Genomic DNA, 26,199 nt, shown 5'->3' with positions numbered 1-26,199 from the left:
CAACTCTCCCAAACCCTGGTGAGATCTGGTGTTTCTGTGAACAGTTCTAGTCATCACATGTTCGGGAGGATATATTGGCCTTGGAGAGGATACAGAATAGGTTCATCAAAATGATGTCAAGATTCCAAGAGTTAGTTCAAGAGGAGGGACTACTAGGATTAACGTTTTATTCCTTAGACAGTAGAAGAAGAGAAAGATTGTTTGAAGGCTCCAAATTAGGGAAGGTAGAAATATAGTGTTTTCACTGATTTGGACAGAGGGTGCAATCTAAAAAAGTGTTAGTAGTTTGGATTGTATTCAATGAATGATAATTGATGTTAGTTCAATTGTTAATTTTATGATTGATAGAAATTACTTTACTAATAGACTGATGTATGACAATGGTCACAGTTGAACAGTTTCAGCTGCTGTAACTTCTGTAAGGGTTTTCCCTCATTGTGTAGATCAGTGGAGCACCTGTCAGTTTCATTGTAGAATGTGATAATTTCTCCTCAATACCATACAACACCCTTCCCCTCCCCCCACCACCACCAAAAAAAAATAGCAACAGCCAGAATGCCAAACACACATTAACGTAAAACCAGAGACTGTAGTGCTGGGTAAATTTAAGAAACCTGATATTCTGACATTTAGAAATTTGGGGCAGTAGATACTCTATCATTGTTTTCAGTGACTATCAATGTTAGATTTGCAATCCTGCTAACTTGCTACATGTTTCCCATTGTCAACTTGATGTCTTTCAGTTAGTGTTTGGAACCCACTCATGTATCTGTATGAGTTGCCTCTGACTATACATCCTTAATATCTCTTCACTGGTACTGATAGCTTCAGTGACATGTGTCCCAAAATCCCTATCCTGTATCGTATCCTGCTGGATAATACCTATCAAGGGTGATTCATCAATGGAGGCAAGAATACTAAGGAAGATGAGAATCCAATCCACTTGGGATATGTGCATTCAAGTGTACAATTAGAAAATGCTGTGCACAGACAACTGGCTGCTGTAACGTCTGAAGCGATAAGGGAATGTAAGAGACAAACCTGATTTATAAATAATGTTCAAACATTCATTTGTTAAACTTGCAGGAAAAGCATTTCAATATATAAAATCAGGTGCCATATTGAGATAAAATTTACAAATTGTTAATTGAAAAACTAACCACAAATCAAAAATTTATCATAAATGTTATGACTGTTTTCTATCTATAGTAACTGGAGTTATTTATTAAAACAAATTACCCAGTTTTAAAGGAGTATTCAACCTTTTGCATTAGCAAGAATGTAAATTATGGAGAAAAATGCTCTGTGTGAAAAGCTTTGAAGGGGATACTGGAAATGTCTGGTTTTTCCACTGTCGATTCTCACGAGTATGCTATTAGCTACAGTCTTATTTTCTACAGGAGATGCAGATCTGCTTCTGGAAAAGCAGTTTTTTGTTATGGATCCTGTTCTAATATATGCCATTAGCTTTCCTTGTATAAGGCCCTATGCACTCAAGTTTTTTTTTAATTCTGTCCATTTGTTCATTATATATGAAATAGTGTAACAGCTTATGAAATTCTGAAGTGTTTTTGTGCTGTTGACTAGCTACCTGATTTTTCTAACAATCTCGAATGACTTCTGATGTTTTAGATGAGTGTTCTTCCAGTATTATGCTACTTTTAAGTATATAGAGTCATAGAGATGTACAGCATGGAAACAGACCCCTCGGTCCAACCCGTCCATGCCGACAAGATGGAACTACACAACTGAATTCTAAAAGTAATTTCTGTTGTTACCTATAGGATTACAGGGAGATAGGCCAAATTGCCATCTGTGTGTGCTGATAAAGAGAGGATCTTCATTCCGAAAGTAACATGGAGAAATAGAGCTAGGGTCCAGGCTAGGACTGGTTCATTCGTAAAGTGTTATTAATGCAAACTTATTTTAACACAAGCTTTTTACTTTTGTTGAATTACATGTTACTGTTTCAGCACTGTTGGTATTCTTTCATCACCTTGCAACAGGTCAGCTTCCATGAATTCCTAATGGCCACCCACCCCCCCTTAATGAGCTACCTAATGATATCACCACCCAAATATTAAGGCAGGCCATCTCCCTTTCCCACCTGTCCTATGCTGTCTCCTTACCACTTTCTTGGGAAAATTTTTCCAAGTTGGAAACAGGGAGCAGACCAGCACACCATGTTTTTGCCATCCTATTGCCATTCATTCCTGACCTAAAGCAGGAAATTCATCGTTTGCACAAACCCATCCCATTTTCATTGGTCTTGTTCTAATGAAATGAAGACGAGGCTGGTTCTACAATAAGTAAACAGTCCACTCTGCCAGGTTATCACCCAGTCAGTAAAGATGAACTAATTAATTAGAGTATTGTAAATGTCTCCAATTCTAACCTGCTTTCATTCATGTATTGCTTAAAGTTTTAATGTTAAACCCCTAATTATAATCCAGCCAATGTATATTCTAAAAATGCTTGATGTCTTTTTTTGCTTTCAGTTCTGAAAAAGCGGGAGAAATAGCCACAGTTCCATTGACAAAAGTAAGTGCCCGTTAACCTATTGGTTGCATTTTTCAGCAATTTGCAAATAGAAACCAGTGATCTTTAACAAAAAGTTCAGGCTAAGACTATGGTGAAGTGGTGATAATGATGAATTAATTTCCATTCTTGAATTTCTAATAATATTAAATGTCATTTGACTGCATCCATATTTCTATTTCTTTTGCAAAGTGAGAGCATTCTGATGTAACATTATCTAATTAATACAATGCACACTGCCAGTTTTTGTTTGTTGATCTGTAATTTTCCGAGGGTTCAAATGCATCATTTCGTGAACTCCTTACTATTTGCTTATTATGAAGTATATGGTTTCCTATGTGCAGATCCACTTTGTGTTTCATGTTGTCTGTGTAAGCTTTGCTTTCAAACATAAGAACTACAGTGATTGTGAATTAACAGGGTTGTTTTTTCATATTTACACCTTTCCTATCAGTTTATATTGGTATCCATTGATTATGATTTTCTGATAACAGTTAGAAAGTTATTGTAAGTCATGCTTGACATTCTGATTCCTATTCCAAACAGATAAAATTCACTGCTGACAAAGCAAGCTCTCAAAATTTCCGACAAATATAATTTCTGCTTCAAATGCATTCTCTATACTTTCATGGTGTATACAATACAAGTTATAGAGTCATAGAGTCAGAGATGTTCAGCACGGAAACAGACCCTTCGGTCCAACTCATCCATGCCGACCAGATATCCCAACCCAATCTAGTCCCACCTGCCAGCACCCAGCCCATATCCCTCCAAACCCTTCCTATTCATATATCCATCCACATGCCTTTTAAATGTTGCAATTCTACTAGTCTCCACCACTTCCTCGGGCAGCTCATTCCATACATGTACCACCCTCTGTGTGAAAATGTTGCCCCTTAGGTCTCTTTTATATCTTTCCCCTCTCAGCCTAACTCTATGCGCTCTGTTCTGGACTCGCCAACCCCAGGGAAAAGACTTTGTCTATTTATCCTATCCATGCCCCTCATGATTTTATAAACATCTATATGGTCACTCCTCAGCCTCTGACGTGCCAGGGAAAACAGCCCCAGCCTGTTCAGTCTCTCCCTATTGCTCAAATCCTCCAACCCTGGCAACATCCTTGTAAATCTTTTCTGAACCCTTTCAAGTTTCACAACATCCTTCCGATAGGAAGGAGACCAGAATTGCACGCAATATTCCAACAGTGGCCTAACCAATGTCTTGTACAGCTGCAACATGACCACCCAACTCCTGTACTCAATACGTAATCTTGACTTTAGTTCCATTTCATCATTTGCTGCATCTTGAAAATGCTTCTGTGCCTGTTACGATTTTATATTATGTTTGTTTAATGTCATTTGGTACTCTCTCAAATGGATATTACATTCTCTTTGAATCCAAGTCTGTCTCCATCTGTACAGATAAACAAGTGTACAAGCAAGTTGGCAAATGAGAGCATTCACTTCTCCAGAAGGGTGTACAGTCACTAGGTCAGACGATCTGTCAGACTTCTAAAATATTACATTGAACTTTGAACGTTAGTACCTTTAGCCTGCCTGCATAGTTAACAAATCAATTACACGTTGCTGTGTGCAATAATATACATTTGTTTTGAGATGAGCTTTTATCTGGGGAAGGATGTGCGATGAGGGGAGTCTTAATGTGTTTCTCACAGTCAGTGTACCTTTGAGAAATGATAATGACATCATCACTGCAGCAAACATGTGACCTGAGGGTGTAAGGTCTCTGACTCCATTTCTCATGGAACTGCTTGGATCATTACTCTGTATTAGCTGTCGGCTGGTCAATTGTAAACATTAACATTTGAGCTAGTATTAAAATAGTGCGCTTGTGAATATAATGTCAATAGTAAATAGTCATATTCTTCAATAGCAAAATATCCATTGCTACAAATGAAAATGCTAGCCTTGTCACATCAGGTAAGATACCCTACTGGGGTGAAAACTCTCATCACCTTGTTGGAGACAAATTCACAACAGCACCTTTTATCGTCTTTTCAAAAGAACAGGAATGACTTAAAATGTCAGCACAAATGTCTCCTGGTCAGAGTTAACTACTTGGGGACTAGACAGGTCAAGGTAATTTCCACACCACTCCCTTCCTTTACCCTAGTGGTGAATGAAATAGGCATGACCTATAATTGTCTGTTTTCATTCCTGTGTTATTTTTTCTCTGGAAAAAGTTGTTAGCCTGTAATCGTGGGCCGTTGCTTGAGGGATGCCACTCAATACTAACAAAAGTCAGGAGATTCGCTCTTGGTGTCTGCAAGATATGTATTGGAAAGATTTACAGGTTGCTAATCCACCCATTTGGTTACATTATTAATGCATCTTCAATGGCTATCAAGCCCTGAAGTGGGATAAATCTGGAACCTCTGGTAATGCTACAGACTTCCAGGGTTAATGTTAGCCATCGTTTCTCTTGCAATCATTGATTGAGCATCCGTAGGGTTCAATGACATATTTATTCATCCAATTGCAGTTGTCAAACAAATATATTGTGAATAGAATGATAGCACTGAATACTGTGTGGTATCATGCCTGTGTCAATTCTTTCATAGCATCATCCAAGTAATCCCAGTCCCCTGTTCCACAAGATAATTATAATTGAATGGAATGACTGAATTAATTTTGTGGAATCCAGTTATCTATTACAAACACTTTCAATGATCTAAGACCAATAAACAATTTTTTTGGTGTCTTTAGCATATTAATGCAGGATGTTGTGGTGCATTACAACTTTAATTGTGACATCTATATTAATTACAGATATAGACCAGCTCTCTCAAACTCTACCTAAAATTTTACTAGCCCCGATTAATTTCAAAACCCATTACTGGTTAAAATATTTTAGAAAGTCTTAAAGTGTAATTCATTTTGCTATTATGTTTAAAAAAACCACGAGTGGCAGTCCATTCACATTGAAATGTCAGTTCATGACATTGGGAGTGCCACTGTGGCTCAGTGGTTAGCACTGCTGCCTCACAGCACCAGGGACCCAGGTTCGATTCCATTCTTGGCAACTGTCTGTGCGGAGTCATAGAGATCTACAGCATGGAAACAGACCCATCGGTCCAACCCATCCATGCCGACCAGATATCCCAACCCAATCTAGTCACTCTGCCAGCACCCGGCCCATATCCCTCCAAATTCTTCCTATTCATATACCCATCCAAATGCCTCTCAAATGTTGCAATTGTACCAGCCTCCACCACTTCCTCTGGCAGCTCATTCCATACATGTACCACCCTCTGTGTGAAAACATTGCCCCTTAGGTCTCTTTTATATCTTTCCCCTCTCACCCTAAACCTATGCCCTCTAGTTCTGGACTCCCCAACCCCAGGGAAAAGACTTTGCCTATTTACCCTATCCATGCCCCTCATGATTTTATAAACCTCTATAAGGTCACCCCTCAGTCTCCGACACTCCAGGGAAAACAGCCCCAGCCTGTTCAGCCTCTCCCTATAGCTCAAATCCTCCAACCCTGGCAACATCCTTGTAAATCTTATCTGAACCCTTTCAAGTTTCACTTCATCTTTCCGATAGGAAGGAGACCAGAATTGCACGCAATATTCCAACAGTGGCCTAACCAATGTCTTGTACAGCTGCAACATGACCTCCCAACTCCTGTACTCAATACTCTGACCAATAAAGGAAAGCATACCAAATGCCTTCTTCACTATCCTGGGTAAAAACAATGACTGCAGATGCTGAAAATCAAATACTGGATTAGTGGTGCTGGAAGAGCACAGCAGTGCAGGCAGCTGCCTGAACTGCTGTGCTCTTCCAGCACCACTAATCCAGTATTCTTCACTATCCTATCTACCTGCGACTCCACTTTCAAGGAGCTATGAACCTGCACTCAAGGTCTCTTTGTTCAGAAACACTCCCTAGGACCTTACCATTAAGTGTATAAGTCCTGCTAAGATTTTCTTTCCTAAAATGCAGCACCTCGCATTTATCTAAATTAAACTCCATCTGCCACTTCTCAGCCCATTGGCCCATCTGGTCAAGATTCTGTTGTAATCTTAGGTAACCCTCTTCGCTGTCTACTACACCTCCAATTTTGGTGTCATCTGCAAACTTACTAACTGTACCTCTTATGCTCACATCAAAATCATTTATGTAAATGGAAAAAAGTAGAGGACCCAGCACCAATCCTTGTGGCACTTCACTGGTTACAGGCCTCAGTTTGCACATTCTTCCCATGTCTGCGTGGGTTTCTTCCTGGTGCTCCGGTTTCCTCCCACAGTCCAAAGATGTGCAGGTCAGATGGAGTGGCCATGCTAAATTGCCCAAAGTGTTAGGTGCATTAGTCAGAGGGAAATGGTTCTGAGTGGGTTATTCTTTGGCGGGCCGTTGTGGACTTGTTGGGCCAAAGGGCCTGTTTCGACACTGTAGGGAATCTAATCTAATCTAATTGGTCTGATTTGGCATATGTCCCTTGTTCTTTTCAATTGACTGAAGTTCTTCTGTCTTTGATCCTCTTGCTTGTGAATCAAACTACTATAACCCCCTACTAACTATTGCCCCTTTGCAAAATACAAGGTATCCTGGTCAATCTTTAAGTGCACTATGATTCATCATCAAAACACAATGTTAACTCTCTGTTTCTCTCATCAGATGCTTCAAGGCTTGTTGAGTTTCTCCAGCATTCTGTTTGTTTCATATTTCCAGCATCCACAGTTTTTTTGCTTTTAACGTGGTCAATCTTTGGATTGGTAGTTTTCAGTCGGTTCTGCTATAACACGTGTTTCTTCAATGCAAATTAGCTTTAAAGCGATTGGAGAATTTAGACTGTTATTTAAAGAACATGTACTTTCCTTACCTGTGTTGGCTACAATGTAATTCTGGCCCCATTAGTTTAGATGGTGTGGCTATTGTGCGATTTTCTTAAAATGCAAGATCGTATGAGATCAGAATTATCGCATTATATCAGAATCGACAGTATTCCTAATTCACGGTTGGTTTCTTTAAATTGTCATCTTAATGGTAAGAGTGGTGCTAGAAAAACATAGCTGGTCAGGCAACATCTGAGGAGCAGGAGAGTCGTTGTTATTATGCACAACACTCTTCGACTCTGATCTCCAGCATCTGCAGTCCTCACTTTATCTTAGTGTTAACACTTTGTACTGTCTCTTTATTCACTTTTTAACATGTTGATCATTTATAAGATTGTTTTACGACAGTATGTCCCTCTTAGCTTGCCAATTCCATAGATCTTTAACAAGATATGGAGGCACTGCTGAACAATTAATGCATCGGCTTAGTGCATGTAATGTCACCTCCTAGTGATTAACTAACATCCTAAATGTCTCAAATGACACATCTAAGAAATCTCAAATTTAACCACCAGAGCTATGTGTGAGTCCACTGTAGCTGTTGATACCTAAAAGAATGTTCAAGAAAATCAAGCTGATACACATAGACCTGTTTTAAAACATGATTGTGTCTGAGTAAAAGCTGTACCAATTTCTCAAGCATTTTCACATTTGTCAGCTTAAGTTTTCATCAGCTTGAGCTATAAGGTAACAATGAAACCATAAACTTATATCTTTTACTTTTAACCTGCCATACAGCTGCTTTCTTCACAAAACCAATGTCTAATTTAATTCCTCACCTGTTTAATTAAGACAAAATGAATAATTACTGTATGCTTTTCATATTGATGAATTAGTTATGGTAACCAGAACACACTTTTGTATTCTGTTACCTACTGATAAACAAAATATCACAGTGAAAGAAAATTATTTATATCATAGTTCATATAGCTTTATTCCATTTACTGCTTTCTATCCATGTCTGTCCCATTGCCATTCTTGGTAATACTTGTGTTATTTTTGTGCTATGAATTCTTCTTAACTAATGAGCAGTATACATGTGATGGCAACAGTGGCTGCAAGTTGAAATATTTCTTTATTTAATGTTCTTTACACTTTTTGTGTTTTTTAAAATATACTAGTGTTTTGATACCATATCATCTAGGAAAATGTTAATGCATTAATCTCCATGCTTCTGCAATTGTTGGAAGGTAAAATGTTATGTGTGATTTGTTTATAAATAATTTATTTCCTAAGCAGTCTTAGCATAGGTAGATATATCTTTCTCAAAAGCATTTTTTTCATATTCATAGGTATGGTGATAAGGAAAATAATGTTTTATATGGTAATTTTAACATAGGCTTTCAAACATAATTAAGTAATGCAATTCAGTTTTGAGTTTATATATTTTTGTGATGAAACCGGGTATTTGAAACCATACCTTGCATTATTCAGATCGGATCTGAGCCACTTGATGATATAATCTCTTTATTATGTTGCTTCTCCATAAATGTTACTTTTAAAAACATCCAAACTAATTGCAGAGTTCAGTTTCTTTAAGTTTTATTACTGAATATTTTTTCATTGAGAGAATTTTGTATTGTGTTTACTGTTAAATGGACTTTAAATGAAAGAATTAAATTTCATAGTTAAATAAAAATTGGCAAATGATGTGAAGATTATATACAGTTGACAGGCATTGGGCAGGTGAGCTGTTAATGTTGACTTAATTTTATTGAATGGTCCTTCCCCACTACAATTGTGCTAGTCTCTATGTAAACTGCTCATATCATGTTGACGTCTGTATCCCTCATCAGAATTACATTAATCTCTCATGAATGTATGCAAACTAAGGTTGTATGATCTAATTAAGATCCAATTATGGCTTTAATTGGGTGGGCCAGAAGCCCCTCATGTCTCAGGCCATTGAACAAAACTTTGGAGGATTGGCTGGTGCACGAGAAAGTCAATTCAAAGGGTCATTTAGATCATTGTAATTTGTGTGCTGTTTGCTTGGTAGAGTTCCAGAGGGTTTTAGGGCTTCACAATTGCTTGATTCTGTTTCTCGTACTCTACTGACTTACAAAGATTAAGCTGTCACACTTTATTGTAGATACTATTTTTTTCTTCATTACTTTGAATAGAGAATTTGTGGAGGAAGTAAAACCAACGAGATTGAAGAATGTAGAATTTAAATATAGCAATTCTGCCCTGTGCCCTTCAGAGGAGCACGTTAAAACAAAATTTCATGCTAAATGGCAAGTTGTTAGATCAGAAGACCAAAGCCTTGCGGATGCTTAGGGGACCTTTTTAAAGGAGAAGACCGAGGCAGAGAGATCTAGGTAGGGAATTCAATAGCTAAGGGCTCATAAAGGTAAAGGCATGGTCATCCAAGATGCAGTGAAGATGTTCAACAGACTCGATCAGACCTGTCCATCTTCCTTCTCACCTAACTGCTCACCCTTCTTGCCAACCTATCACCTTCATCTTCCTGTTGTACTCTCAGCCCCCTTGGACCACAAGCCTCATGTCTGATGAAGGGCTTATGCTCAAAACATCGATTCTCCTGCTCTTCGGGTGCTGCCTGACCGGCTGTGCTTTTCCAGAATGACACTTTTCCACATGAAAATTAGCAAAGGGCTCACCAGATCAGAGATGAATGTATGATTCACAGACTAGTGCAGTAGAAGTGAGTTCTAGTTTATAGGGCAATGATGGAATCTGTATCATTGGGACTGTCTCAGCTTGAACTATGGTTTAGATCAGAGTGGTGCTGGAAAAGCACAGCAGATCAGGCAGCATCCGAGGAGCAGGAAAATCTATGTTTCGGGCAAAAGCCCTTCATGAGGGGGGTGGGGCTGGGGAGAAGGTAGCAAAGAGTACAATAGGTGAATGGGGGTGGGGATGGAGGTGATAAATCAGAGGGGAGGGTGGAGCAGATAGGTGGGAAGGGAGTTTGGCCGGTAGGACAGGTCATGAGGACAGTGCTGAGCTGGAAGGATGGAACTGGGGTAAGGTGGAGGGAGGGGAAATGAGGAAACTGGTCAAGTCCACATTGATGCCCTGGGGTTAAAGTGTTCCAAGGCAGAAGATGAGGCATTCTTCCTCCAGACGTCTGGTGGTGAGGGAGCAGCAGTGGAGGAGGCCCAGGACCTGCATGTCCTTGGTAGAGTGGGAGGGGAAGTTGAAATGTTGGGCCACGGGGTGGTGTGGTTGATTGGCTACCATCAATGTACTCTTTGCTACTTTCCCCCATCCTCCTCTCTGACCTATCACCTCCATCCCCACCCCCATTCACCTATTGTACTCTTTGCTACCTTCTCCCCAGCTTTCCCCCCCCCCCCCGCCCCCCCCATTTATGTCTCCACCCTGGAGGCACCCTGCCTCTATTCCTGATGAAGGACTTTTGCCCGAAACGTCGATTTTCCTGCAACTCGGATGCTGCCTGACCTGCTGTGCTTTTCCAGCACCACTCTAATCGAAACTCTGGTTTCCAGCATCTGTAGTCCTCACTTTTGCCTCAGCTTGAACTATTCAGTGACAATGTGTTCTTGCAAGCTGCATAACTAGTGAAGCAGAGAGGATTTTAAACTAAGTTGAAGAGGCAAGAGATGAGAAGCTGTGATTCCATGAGTATGGACTAGACAAAAGAAGAATAACCAGAAATTAAAAACAGACAGTGACAGGAAGGGGTAGAGCGTAAATTCAATAGGTAAGGTGAGAGGTTACGAAAAGAAGAAAAGGATAAAATTAAAGGTTGTACCTGAGGTTGGAATTGAACCCAGGTCCCTGCTGCTGTGAGGCAGCAGTGCTCTCCATTGAGCCTCGTTTCTCCAGCACTTTCTGCTCTTCAAGCATTAGAGACATGGCTGCAAGCTAACATGGATTGGGACCTGAATATTGAAGGATACAGGATATCTGGGAATAATGGGAAGTCAGGAAAAGGTGGCAGGGTGACACTGTTAGTGATGTCCGCATAACAGGGAAGAATGAGCTAAGTTCAGGAAACCCAAATGTGGAGTTGGTTTGGGTAGAAGTGAGAAATGATAAAGACAAGTTACTTGAGGGAGGGGTGTACAGCCCTATTGAAAGGGACCTATATGAGAGCGTGGAGCATTTAGGGGGTAAAAAGAATCTTATCAGAAAGGCACAATGATAATCATGGGCGATTTTAATCTATAAATAGACTGGGTTAATCAGGTGGGTAAATGAGCCTAGATGAATGGCCCACAATGTTTTCAAGATAGTTTCTTAGAACAGCATGTTCTGGAGCCAACCAAAGAACAAACTGTACTAAGTCTGGTATTGTGTAATGCAATGGGATTACTTAGTGATCTGTGAAAGTGTCCCTAAGTAACAGAAAACATTAAAAGTTTGAATTTCAGATTCTGTTTGGGGTGAGAGCAGTGGGTCTGAGACTTTTCAGCTTAAGTAAAGTGAATTGAGGTTATGTCAGCAGAGCTGGCTATATGAATTGCTAAATCAGATTAAAGGACAGTCAGTAATGATATGGCGGATATTTTTAGGGGATATTTCAGAATTTGTAAAATATTTCAGACCTTTGAGTCTAGAAGTTGGGACATAATGTTGAGGTTGTACAGTGTGTTGGTGAGGCCTCTTCTGTAGTGTTATGTGCAGTCCTTGTCATCCTGTTATGGAAAGGATATTTTTAAGCTGGAGAGAATTCGTTAAAGATTTACCAGGATGTTCGGCAATGGAGGGATTGAATTATAAAAATAAGTTAGATAGCCTGGGACTTTTTCACTGGATGTAGAAAGTTGAGGGGTGACCTTGTAGACATTTGTAAAATCATAATGGGATGACATGAGGTGAATAGCAAAGATCCTTTTCCCTACGGTGGGGGGAATTCAAAACTAGGGGATATATTTCCAAGGAGAGAGCAGAAACATTTAAAAAGGACATGACGGGCAACATTTTTCTTACGCAGAGGGTGGATTCGTGTGTGGAATGAGCTGTCAGGGGAAGTGGTGGATGTGGGTGCAGTTACAACACTTAAAAGACATTTGGATAAATATATAAATAGAAAAGGTTTGGAGGGATGTGGGCCAAATGCAGACAGATGGGGCTACTTTGGTTTGGAAGAATGGTCAGCGTTGACCAAAGGGTCTGCTTCCATGTTGTATGACTCTGTATTTTCCTAATGAATAAGAAAAATATTGAAGTGTGAAAGTTATGCTTTAGTTACGCGGGACACAGATGTAGAGGGATCTGGATGTTGTAATGCATGAATTGCAAAAACCCAGTATGTATGAATAGCAAGTAAATCAGAAATCTGGTAGAATGCTGTTCATTGCGTAGGAAATTCAATATTGAAATGTAAAAGTTATGCTTTAGTTCTGCAGGACACTGGTGAGATAAAGTCTGGAGTACTATATACAGTGTTTGTCAACTTATTTTAGGAAAGATGTAAATGCATTGGAGGTAATTTAGAGAACCATTAAAAGACTGATACTTCTAATTATTTTATGAGGAACGTTTAGACAAGCTGAGTTTGCATCTGGAAGAGTTACAAATGACTTGATTGAAACGTTTCAGATTCTGAGAAATCTTAACAGAGTAGAAGTGGAAAGGATGTTTCCTCAAATAGTATTCAGAATTAGGGGCCACTGTTTAAAAATAATGGGTTGTCTGACATTGAGGGTCGAGAGTCTGTGGAACTCCTGTGCTGAAAAAATTCTGGAAACAGAGTCTTAAAATATTTTAAGGAAAGATAAACTGAGTTCTTAAGCTTGGGGGTGAAAAGTTAGCAGGGATAGGTGGGAATGTGAATTTGAGGTGATTATTGAATCAGCCGCAAGCTTACTACATTTTGGAGCAGAGGCTGGCTGGCCGATTCTGCTCAATGTTTGTATGTAAGTTTTAAGACCATAAGACATAGGAGCGGAAGTAAGGCCATTCGGCCCATCAGGTCCACTCCACCATTCAATCATGGCTGATGGGCATTTCAACTCCACTTTCCCACATTCTCCCCGTAGCCTTTGTGACATCAAGAATTTATCAATCCATGCCTTGAAGACATTTAGCATCCTGGCCTCCACTGCACTCCGCGGCAATGAATTCCACAGGCCCACCACTCTCTGGCTGAAGAAATGTCTGTTCTGAATTTACCCCCTCTAATTCTAAGGCTGTGCCCACGGGTCCTAGTCTCCTCGCCTAATGGAAACAATTTCCTAGCATCCACCCTTTCCAAGCCATGTATTATCTTGTAAGTTTCTATTAGATCTCCCCTTAATCTTCTAAACTCCAATTAATAGAATCCCAGGATCCTCAGCCGTTCCTCATATGCTAGACCTGTCATTCCAGGGATCATCCGTGTGAATCTCCGCTGGACACGCTCCAGTGCCAGTATGTCCTTCCTGAGGTGTGGGGACCAAAACTGGACACAGTACTCCAAATGGGGCCTAACCAGAGCTTTATAAAGTCTCAGTAGCACAACGGTGCTTTTATATTCCAACCCTCTTGAGATAAATGACAACATTGCATTTGCTTTCTTAATCACAGACTCAACCTGCATGTTTACCTTTAGAGAATCCTCGACTGGCACTCCCAGATCCCAGATTTGTGAGTAAAACAAATGAAAAACCAGGAAGGAACCAAAAATGCTTTAGATAAAACTTAAATAAGTTTTTTTTTGTTAATATTTCTGATTCAGGATTTCATTTTAAGAACACCTATATAAACATAAACACTATTCTGAAATGCTGATTTCTGGTGGTTGTTTCTGGCCCCGGTCCAAAACCTGACCAAAAGAATTAAATCAGATGCAAACTGAAGAAATATCTAATTCGCGCAGATCCCTGCCAGTTTGTGGTCCAGTTCCTGCTCATAATCGAGCATTTTGATTAGAAATGAGCTCTGCATTATTTGCTTAGCACCGTACTATTATGAGTAATGTCCTTACTTGCCAAATGGCAAAGAATGATGTTCAGTAAATCAGAGTAGCATACCAAGTATTAAACTGTCTCTCAATTCCACTGTAAATACTTGCACAGCTTTGACCTGCATGCCAGAAGATTTGGGTCATTGGAAATCAAGCATAAGTTGGGAGATGTGTGTTAGGATCCTGGAATCGGAGCATACACGTGCTGAAATAGCCTGGGAATTTTACTCTTTTAATGAACTGATTTCTTCTGGCCAGGCCCTGCTGCAAATGTCTCAGATCTTGAAATATTACTCAGTGTAATCTCTAGTATATCTCTGAGATCAAGCAATGTAACTAAATTAAGCAATACAACAGACTCCCCAATCACCCTTTGATCCATCCTGACTCCCTCTCTGACCACTTAAATACTCACAATCAACTGACCTGAGAAAAGCTCAGCTGAGTTCAAAAGCTATTGTTGTGAGAAGGGGCCAATGGTCTTCCTCTGGAGAGGCTGTGTTGACCCTTTGACAGTTTGGTTTGAATTAGAAGGTGTAGCTGAAAACGTGCCAGGTCACAAATCTTCACCTGCAGCATCAATGTGTGAAGTATAGACACAGTGCACCTTTTGAAAATTCTTTTCAATGGGTACTCTTTCACTTATTGCCATCTATTGGCAAAAGATGGACCTTACAAAAGCCACATTGTTTTTGAAGCTGTTTATTTTTGAGACGCTCCAAAATAATTTTGTAGTTTCATAATGATAATATCTTTCGCTTACATAAAAAAAAACTTATTTTGTGAACGACATTGATAATCACTCGCTATCAGGTAAGACTATCAATTTAGGAAATTCATGTACAAATTTAACTACGTTAAATAGTAATGCAAGTTTCTTTTTAATAATATAAAATGTCTTAGCAGTCAATGAAACGTTACTTGTGAATGCAAATCATTCATGCAAATATATAGCAATTGAGTTACGGCCATAAATTATCTGAACAGGACAATATTGCATACTTTTGAGGTACTACAACAATTGAATTGAGGAATTCTATTACAATCAACTATAAGAACAATGGTTAAAATATTTCAACCTATCAATTTTACACAATTTATTGCAAAACTGTTAAATGACCTTTTCCGATTGCAGTGAAAGCTTACAAAAGACCCTGGTCAAGTTTCATATGAATTACAATTCTCGTTTCGGTTTTCTCACATGTTGGGTGACACTGGGGCTTGGGAAAAGGTGCAGGCAAGAGACACCCAACTAATTCCCAGAATAATACATCTCCATTGTCAAGATGGGCTGAAAGAGTTGTGAAGCTTTAAAGAAGTGTCAACTCAAAGGTGGTCTGATTTGAGCTTTATCAGCTGATGAAGATTCCAGATTGTATTCTAATTAGCTGTTGTTGAAATAGGGTAGGGAGGTTAAGGGATCACTGTTTTAAGTTGTGTAAGACCAGATACAGTTTCAATGTCAGGAGTTGGTTCTCTTCCACAGGATAATGAACTGGAAAAGCTTCATGGTCCATCTTGTGGATGCTGATTTACAGTATTTGTAAAAGCTAGTACTGACCTTGTCTCCCTTAAATAAAACAAGGAAATGTGGATACTGTAGATCTGAAACAAAAAAATTTTTCTGAGCAACTAAGCATGTCTGGCAGCATTTATGGAGTGAAAGCAGAGATAACATTTTGAGTCCAGTGACCCTTCTTCAGAACTGAGCTTTCTTTCTGCTGATGCGGCCAGACGTGTTAAACTTCACCAGCAATTTGTTTTTCTGTTTCTGAACCTTTTTCTGGTTGGCAAAGGTAGATAGTTAAGGGACTGCAGAGCCATAATGATTGCTTGGAATAACTTGTTAACTTATATTGAGGGATTCCAAGGAAAATTGGTACAGTCCTAGGTATTTAAGACCTTTTGAAATTTTCCTGCCAGTTAATCGAATTCCATGTATCTATGTTGGCCTGACATTCCTAATACCTTTTGGCTTAAAACTGACAATTGTATTTGTAAAATCAGCAGTTGATCTATAACCAATTGCTATTTACAGGGGAGAATTCACACTCTTCGTGTGAAAAGTATTTTTCAATTTCATTCCTGAAAGATCTGGCTCTAATAAGTCCTCAGTCTTGTACTCCCCAACCAAAAAGAAGTAGCTTCTACTAATCGACTCCATATCTGTTCCTGTAATATCTTTTAAAATAGTAACTGTTCACCTTGTAACATTCTAAATTCTGAGGAGTGGAATCTAGTACCATGGATGCTGGAACTCTGAAATTAAAAACAGAAAATGCGAGGAATATTCCACAGATCTGATGGCACCAGATGGGGAGAGAACCACTTAATGAGCTGGGAATCTGAGAATGTTTGGGCTATTTTGTAGCATTTCAGAGTACTTCTTTCTGTGATCTTACTACACTCAACTCATTAACCACCTACCTCAGATTAAGAACACTCTTTGAGTCAGATATTAGTCCAATTCTACCACACGCTGTAGTCAGAAGAACTCACCAGGTATCTGTGTGGTCAAGTGACGATGGACCCAAAGCTAGATGTTTATATATTGATCCACAGCAAGGGAAATCATGCCTGACAGAAAATTGGCCAAACCAAATTAAACAGCAGCCAGCAGCTATTGGCTACAGAACTGTTGAAACTAAAGTCGAAGAGATCACAAAGGTTCAGGGAGATCCAGTTACAACATCCTGAGGGTTGTATATTGAAAAAGGTCAGTCAGACTTTCTGGTACCTTGTCTTCCAGCCAGTGCCTAAAGCTATGAGTTTTATACTGCCCTGGTATGGTAACAGTGAAGTGTGTTGGTGTGACCCTGTTGAATGCTTTGAACCCAGCTCATGACCCCATTAGCACTGAATGTTCAAGAAGGTCAGGTGGGTAAGAGCACACACCAGGATGTCACCACACAGTAAAGACTCCCAGCAAGACACATGGCAAAGACGGAGGAGATGAGACCCACCATCATAGAAGAGAACTAGCCCGACATTGGAGAGGAAGGAGATTCCAACAGCCCAGCTCAAACACATGGATCATTGCAGGTAATATCCTTTCATAGACAATAGAACTAGACACGGTAAATATTGTGGGAATTTGGGAACTCTCACGTGTTTTTATTGAGAAATATTTTATTAATAAAATTTGAGTTGATCCTCAAACTGAATACCCCTTTGTCCACCTCACCCATAAAAGCACTTGTGTAAAGTGGTTTTAATACCCAACCCAGTGAAAGTGTCCAGAGCATGGAATGGCATCTCTGGCACCAGTGCCATTTTCAAAGAGCTGTTTTGCACCCTGATGAGCATGGTCAGCCTGGAACTGGCCTGCACAATTCAGGATTGTCCTGAATGTGACAGATAGAGAGTGTGATCCCACAGTTTGCAGAAAGGCACTTGGAGCTCCTGCTGAATAGAGTAGTGCAGAAGAGGAATGTTCTCTTGCCCCAGGGCCAACAGAGGAGGTCACAACACAAGGTCCTGCTCAGAAGTTGCTACCCAGGTTAGTGCAGATTCTGCCAACTGGAGGAACACCCAGCAGTTTAGGAAGGTCAATGACCTCCACTTAACATTTAATTTTGTTTCTCAACTGTTCACTTAATACTTCCTTTTCTCTCATTCCAGAGAAAGTAACTTACAATAAGGCAGAAAATGTCCAGGTGGATGGTAGCTGCCTGACATTCGGTTCCTAACCCCTGACAAAGAGAACTTCTTGACCATGACTCACTGGAGTGGCTGGCTGTGCCCAAGCCCCTGGACTGCCTTAAATTACTGTACCAGGACTCCTTGAATGAACACTGTCTCCCTTGACTGCACTGAGGGCTGCTGACATCTGTGACCAGCTTCCTGGCTTTGCCTCTGCTCCCAGTATTTGTGAGCCTACCAACTCTGAGGGGCCAAACCACAAAAAAGATGTGGCAAAGCAGGGATGCTGACAGCATCCGGGTAGGCTTGGAGGGAGTGAGTGGAAAGAAGGAAAGCAAACAGCTCTGACATTCAGCGTGATCCGATCAGTGAGCTGAGTGCCTGCCTCTCTGAGCAGCTTAGCTACGATAATTGCCAATGCGGCCTGAAATGCAGCTTTAACATGCAGAATCATACTGTAACTGGATTAGAGTGATGCCATAATGATGGGAAGCTGGCAATTACCTAATACCAAGGTCTATTGTTGCATTGGAATGGTACCCTGATATTGTTGGTGTCAGTTGTCCAAGGTGGAGGTCTGGAGGAGCAAGTGGCAAACTTGATTCACCAGATTCCTGCTCAGGCTTTTGTATCAGGAATTCTCAGCCTTTAGCTTCCTCACAGCAGGCGGTAGGATAGGAGGTTGCATATTAATGGAGTGATGTGCAGTTAATGAGTGTATTAACTGATTGTTAACACAAGCAATAATCCCTGTTAATAGGCACCTCACTGCTACTTAGCAAGAATCTCATCTCAACACCCATGTTGGAAAATGCAGGAAGGGTGGCATGGTGGCTCAGTGGTTAGCCTCACAGCACCAGGGTCCCAGGTTCAATTCCAGCCTCGGGCGACTGTCTGTGTGGAGTTTTCACACACTCCCCGTATCTGCGTAGGGTTCCTCCGGGTGCTCCGGTTTCCTCCCACAGTCCAAAGATGTGCAGGTCAGGTGAATTGGCCATGCTAAATTGCCCATAGTGTTAGGTGCATTAGTCAGAGGGAAATGGGTCTGGGTGGGTTACTCTTCGGAGGGTCGGTGTGGACTTGTTGGGCCGAAGGGCCTGTTTCCACACTAGGGAATCTAATCTAATCTCATTATTGAGAGATACCTTGCTGGAATTCTTGGGTCATTCTCCCAGGTTTGTTACCGTAACCCATGTCACTCATGGCCTCAAAACATTCTGCACAGTGTTTCAGGCCCGTGACTTTTCGTCAGAGTTACATTGCAATGCAATCCTTGGTTGTTTAGTCTGTTCCGTAGCTCCAAACTTGAAATTTAGTATCATACTAGTAATTTTACATTGCATTGCCTTCAAGGCCAGTGTAGAATTCCTCAGATATGGTGCCCAGACTGCTCATTGTATTCAGGGTTGTCAGAACAAACATTCTATAGCTGGAGCTTGACTTGTTATCTTAGTCATCCAGATCTAAAAGCCAAGATCTCATTTGGTGTTTTGATTATTTCCTGAACTTACAACATTTTAATGCTTTGTGCACCTGAACCTCATCTCTTTGGACTTACGCAATTTCTAGCTTTCCCAAATTAGAAAGTACCCTATTCCATGTTTTAGTTTGAAAGTGAATGACTTCCCTTTAGGTTATTGAAATCCATTTTCTAAGGTTTTTTTTGTCCCCATTTATGTCTAGCAATACGACTGTGTAATTTTATGCTTTCATCATGCTTTAATCTTTGCCATTTACAAATGTGTCCCTTGATGAGGGAGCCTTGGTTGACGAGGGAGGTTGAATGTCTAGTAAAGAGGAAGAAGGAGGCTTACATAAGGTTGAGGAAACAAGGTTCAGACAGAGCAGTGGAGGGATACAGGATAGCCAGAAGGGACCTGAAGAAAGGGATTAGGAGAGCTAAGAGAGGGCATGAAAAATCCTTGGCGGATAGGATCAAGGATAACCCCAAGGCATTCTATGCGTATGTGAGAAACCTGAGAATGACGAGAACGAGGGTAGGTCCGATCAAGGACAGTGGTGGGAGACTGTGTATTGAGTCGGAAGAGATAGGAGAGGTCTTGAACAAGTACTTCTCTTCAGTATTTACGAACGAGAGGGACCGTATTGTTGAAGAGGAGAGTGTGAAACGGACTGATAAGCTAGAAGAGATACCTGTTAGGAAGGAAGATGTGTTGGACATTTTGAACAACTTGAGGATAGACAAGTCCCCCGGGCCTGACGGGATATATCCTAGGATTATGTGGGAAGCAAGAGAGGAAATTGCAGTACCGTTGGCAATGATCTTCTCGTCTTCACTGGCAACTGGGGTGGTACCAGGGGACTGGAGAGTAGCGAATGTTGTGCCCCTGTTCAAAAAAGGGAATAGGGATAACCCCGGGAATTACAGGCCAGTTAGTCTTACTTCTGTGGTAGGCAAAGTAATGGAAAGGGTACTGAGGGATAGGATTTACGAGTATCTGGAAAGACACTGCTTGATTAGGGACAGCCAGCACGGATTTGTGATGGGTAGGTCTTGCCTTACAAGTCTTATTGAATTCTTCGAGGAGGTGACCAAGCATGTGGATGAGGGTAGAGCAGTGGATGTAGTGTACATGGATTTTAGTAAGGCATTTGATAAGATTCCCCATGGTAGGCTTATGCGGAAAGTCAGGAGGCATGGGATAGAGGGAAATTTGGCCAATTGGATAGAAAACTGGCTAACCGGTAGAAGTCAGAGAGTGGTGGTAGATGGTAAATATTCAGCATGGAGTCCAGTTACAAGTGGAGTTCCGCAGGGATCAGTTCTGGGTCCTCTGCTGTTTGTAATTTTTATTAATGACTTAGAGGAGGGAGTCGAAGGGTGGGTCAGTAAATTTGCAGATGATACAAAGATAGGTGGAGTTGTGGACAGTGAGGAGGGCTGTTGTCGGCTGCAGAGGGACTTAGATATGATGCAGAGCTGGGCTGAGGAGTGGCAGATGGACTTCAACCCTGCCAAGTGTGAGGTTGTCCATTTTGGAAGAACAAATAAGAATGCGGAATACAGGGTTAATGGTAGGGTTCTTGGTCAGGTGGAGGAACAGAGGGATCTTGGGGTCTATGTACATAGATCTTTGAAGGTTGCCACTCAGGTGGATAGAGTTTGTAAGAAGGCCTATGGAGTATTATCGTTCATTAGCAGAGGGATTGAATTCAAGAGTCGTGAGGTGATGTTGCAGCTGTACAGGACTTTGGTTAGGCCACATTTGGAGTACTGTGTGCAGTTCTGGTCGCCTCACTTTAGGAAAGATGTGGAAGCTTTGGAGAGGGTGCAGAGAAGATTTACCAGGATGTTGCCTGGAATGGAGAGTAGGTCGTACGAGGATAGGTTGAGAGTTCTCGGCCTTTTCTCGTTGGAACGGCGAAGGATGAGGGGTGACTTGATAGAGGTTTATAAGATGATCAGAGGAATAGATAGAGTAGACAGTCAGAAACTTTTTCCCCGGGTACAACAGAGTGTTACAAGGGGACATAAATTTAAGGTGAAGGGTGGAAGGTACAGGGGAGATGTCAGGGGTGGGTTCTTTACCCAGAGAGTGGTGGGGGCATGGAATGCGCTGCCCGAGGGAGTGGTAGAGTCAGATTCATTGGCGACCTTTAAGTGGCATTTGGATAGGTACATGGATGGGTGCTTAATCTAGGATAGAAGTGCGGCACAACATCGTGGGCCGAAGGGCCTGTTCTGTGCTGTATTGTTCTATGTTCTATGTTCTATGATACCATCATCTGTCATTGTTGAATAAAGTCAAAAATGTAGGCTCCAATATGCATTCACAAAATGTGGGACACCACTAGTGTCAGTTAGGGTAACTGCAGTTTGTCCCTACTCTTTATCAGCTTCACAACCACTTTCTGAACCTTTGCCTTCAATTTCATGAGCTTCCACTTTAGCTCAATGTCAAATGAGGCAATTTAGTAAATGTCTTCTGGAGTCCATTTATGCAAGAATTATAGAGATTTTATTGTCTACTTGTACCCTTTTCAAAAACTTTATAGAAACCTCTGACATGACTTATCCTTTAAAGTTCCAACGGAAAACGGAGGGTGCTCAGAATTAGCCAATCCCTTGCTGCTGGCACACACACTCTCTTCCCTCCAGTGACTCACAAACCTCTCCCATTCTAACTGACCTGTGATCTGAGTGTCTTGGCAGTCCATGGCTTCTCCCTAAATGCTTGTCTGGCAGTTGTCATAAATTTGTTGCAAAGTCCTCTAGAGTATTTGTTAGAGCATTGCGACTGTGCTATTTTCTGGGTCTGTAGATTAAGATGGAAAGATGGCCTTTAGTCGAGTGATGTGCTCTTCCTGTCAGATGTGGGAGATTAGGGAGAGTTTCCATGTTAATGATGATCATGTCTGCAGGAAGTGTGTTTGGTTAGATTTTAGATTAGATTTAGATTACATTCCCAACAGCGTGGAAACAGGCCCTTCGGTCCAATCAGTCCATACCGACCCTCCGAAGAGTAACCCACCCAGACCCATTTCCCTCTGACTAATGCACCTAATACTATGGGCACCTTAGCATGGCCAATTTACCTGACCTGCACGTCTTTTGACTGTGGGAGGAAACCAGAGCACCCGGAGGAAACCCACGCAAACACTGGGAGAATGTGCATACTCCACACAGACAGCCGCCCGAGGCTGGAAGTGGTTGTGAATTCAATCGGATCAGTTGGAACAGCAATTAGAGACAATGAGGAATTAACAAGAGCTATGGGGTGTAATGGATAGTGGTTATTGGAAGGGTGAGCTGACGATACAGTCAGGTAGATGGGTTATCTCCAGGAAAAGTAGACGAGAGAGGCAAGTCATACAGGAGTTTCATGTGCATATCCCCAAATTTGGAAAAGTAGGGGGTGAAGGATTCTCCGGGGAATGTAGCACTGACAGCCAGGTTTCTGCTACTAGGACTGGCTCTAATGAGGGGTACACGAGGTTCTAAGCGATTATTGAGATAGGGACTCTCTAATCAGAGGCACAGACAGATGTTTCTGCAGCTAAAGTGAGAAATCAGAATAGTGTGTTGCCTCCCTGGAGTCAGGATGAAGGATATCTCGGAGAGGGTGCAGAATATTTTCAAAAGGGAGAGGAACAAGCAGGAGACCATTGTACACATTGGAACTAACGACAAAGGAAGGGAAAAGATTGAGATTCTATGGAGAGAGTATAGGGAGTTAGGGATGATTTTAAAAAGTATTTGGATTACTCCTAGTGCCATGAGTTAGTGAGGGTAGGAATAGGACGATAGAGCAGATGAATGCATGGCTGAGGAGCTGGTGCAGAGGAGATGGATTCACAATTTTGGATCATTATAATGTCTTCTGGGGTAGAAGTGACCTGTATAGGAAGTATGGATTGCATCCGAATTGGAAGGGGACTAATACACTGGCAGGGAGATTTGCTAGAGCTGCTAAAGAGGATTTAAAGTAATAAGGTTGGGGGTAGGGGAACCCAGAGATTTTGTGAGGAAAGAGATCAGTCTGAGACTGGTACAGTTGGGAAAAGGAGTAAGTCAACAGTCAGGGACAAAGCAGAGAATGAGATCAGATTGATAAACTGTTTATTTCAATCCAAGAGGTCTAACAGGTAAGGCAAATGAACACTGTATGGTTAGGAACATGGGACTGGGATATCATAGCAATTACAGAGATATGGCTTAGGATGGACAAGATGGTCAGCTTCATTGTTCCAGGGTAGAGTTGCTATAGGGAGGGTAGTCAGGGTGTGGCAGGCGGGGGTGCTGTATTTGATAAGGGATAATATTATAGTTATATTAAGGGAGCATAATCATGGCAATACATCCAGGGAAGTTATTTGGGTGGAACTAAGAAATAAAAAAGGGATGTCACCTTATTGAGATTGTATTATAGACCTCCCCTCCCCCCATAGCAGGAAATTGAGAAGCAAATTCGTAAGGAGATCTCCGTTATCGATAAGAATAATAGGGTGGTTATGGTGGGGGATTTTGACTTTTCAAACATAGACTGGGACTGCCATAGTGTTGAGGGCTTGGATGGTGAGTAATTTAAGTGTGTACAAGAACATTTTCTGATTCAGTATGTGGATGTACCTATTAGCAAAGATACAAAACTTGACGTACTCTTGGGAAGGCCAATTTTGACAGTATTCCACAAAAGCTTTCAAAAGTTGATTGGGAGCAGATGTTTGCAGGTAAAGGGATGGCTGGAAAATGGGATAACTAGAGTCCAGAGACAGTATTGTCCCTGTTTGGGTGAAGGGTAAGGCTGATAAGTGTAAAGAATGCTGGATGACAAGAGAAATTGAGGCTTTGGTTAAGAATGAAAAGGAAACATACGTCAGATATAAACAGTAGAGATCGATGAATCCTCAGAAGAGTGAAAAGGCAGTAGGAGTATTAAGAGGGAAATCAGGAGGGCAAAAAGGAGACCTGAGATAGCTTTGGCAAGTAGGATTCGGGAGAATCCAAAGGGATTCTACAAATATATTGAGGACAAAAGGGTAAACGAGGGAGAGAATAGGGCCCCTCAAAGATCAACTAGGAGAAAATGGGGACTGCAGATGCTGGAGACCAGAGTTGAAAAGTGTGGTGCTGGAAAAGCGTAGCAGGCCAGGCAGGATCCGAGGAGCAGGAGAATCGACATTTCGGGCATAAGCCCTTCTTCAGGACTGAGGCTGGTGTGCCAAGTGGGCTGAGATAAAAGGTAGGGGGGGAGGGAATCGGGGGAGGGGTGCTGGGAATACGATAGGTGGAAGGAGATGAGGGTGTTAGGCCAGAGAAGGGGTGGGGGCGGAGAGGTCAGGAAGAAGATTGCAGGTCAAGAGGGTGGTGCTGAATCCGGGGGTTGGGACTGAGATAAGGTGGGGGAGGGGAAATGATGAAGCTGGAGAAATCTACGTTCATCCCGTGTGGTTGGAGGTTTCCTAGGCGGAAGCTGAGGCGCGCTCTTCCTCCAGGTGCGTGTGGCCAGGGTCTGGCGATGGAGGAGGCCAAGGACCTGTTTGTCCCTGGCAGAGTGGGAGGGGGAGTTAGTGTTCAGCCACGGGGCGGTTGGGTTGGTTGGTGCAGGTGTCCACACCCCCCACCAACCCAACCTCCACTCCAGGCACCTTCCTCTGCAAAACCTGCGCCCACACCTCCCCCCTCACCTCCCTCCAAGGCCCCAATGGGTCCTTCCATATCCGTTGCAAATTCACCTGCACCTCCACACACATCATTTACTGTATCCACTGCACCTGATGTGGTCTCCTCTACATTGGGGAGACAGGCCGCCTACTTGCGGAACGTTTCAGGGAGCACCTCTGGGACACTCGCAGTTAAGGGTCCTGAGGTGACTTTTTCATGCAGTGTGTATGGAATGAGGTGCCAGAGGAACTGGTGGAGGCTGGTACAATTACAGCATATAAAAGGCAGCTGGATGAGTATACCAATAGGAAGGGTTGAGAGGGATATGGGCCAAACATTAGCAAATGGGACTAGATCAGATTGGGAAGTTTGGTTGGTGCAGATGAGTTGGCCTGAAGGGTCTGTTTCCATGCTGTATGACGCTATGACCTTGTCAAGGTCAATTATCAATAGGTAATATATACTCTCCTTACCAGTGACTCCCTCATCCAGTGGATTAATAAATAAATAAAATCCACTTCTTCAAGATCCCCTAAGGAAAATAAGATTTATCTTCCTGAAATTCTTCTGGCCTGGCAGAAAACCCAGAGCCCCTTCCATGTAATAGTCAAACTATGATCTCTTCTTCAGAGCTTGGTCTGTATATTTAAGAAAATCAGCTGGATTTCATTTGGCTTCCTTTCTCCTGCTCAGAAAAGTGGAATAGAATTGGAGCTGATGGTACTATTGTAGGATGATGACAGCTGAGCCCCACTGTAGACTTTAAATGCTCGCTGACACAATTTCTGCAAGTGGCAGCATCTGTAATAAGGAAAAAGCTGGAAATCTCCCAATATCTGAGAATTCCCCAAAGGAAGGTTTTATAGAATATGTATACATAACAGACAAGCTAGTTCTGTTGCTTACATAGTGTCATTCAAATCAATACCAATTAGATCAACTTTTCATATTAAAATTGCACAAATAGTTTACTTATATTGTTCTGCTCAATGCAGAGACCGATCATCGTTTCAAAAGAAATTTATACCACTGGTTACCAGCTGAAAGGATGGCACCAGCAAGATTTCATGTTTTAAAATAACTTTTACTGTATCAATGACTACTTTCCGTTCATCGGCAGCTTACCACATTTGGGTTGCTGCAAGTGTTACC

General features: G+C 41.6%; 1 protein-coding gene across 2 annotated transcripts in view; it reads left to right on the top strand.

The window, feature by feature from the left end:
• The window catches only part of LOC140478940 (uncharacterized), a 315,441-nt gene that overhangs the window by 210,353 nt on the left and 78,889 nt on the right, over window positions 1-26,199 (top strand). For both annotated transcript variants that reach the window (XM_072572602.1, XM_072572601.1), the window contains one exon: window positions 2,499-2,541. In XM_072572602.1, coding sequence (XP_072428703.1) covers window positions 2,499-2,541 — 43 coding nt within the window. The remainder of the gene's footprint in view (window positions 1-2,498; window positions 2,542-26,199) is intronic.

This window comes from Chiloscyllium punctatum, chromosome 6, assembly GCF_047496795.1.
Source record: "Chiloscyllium punctatum isolate Juve2018m chromosome 6, sChiPun1.3, whole genome shotgun sequence".
NCBI lineage: Eukaryota > Metazoa > Chordata > Chondrichthyes > Orectolobiformes > Hemiscylliidae > Chiloscyllium > Chiloscyllium punctatum.
The sequence above is the reverse complement of the archived record's forward strand: the minus strand, read 5'-3'. Positions and strand labels throughout refer to the sequence as shown.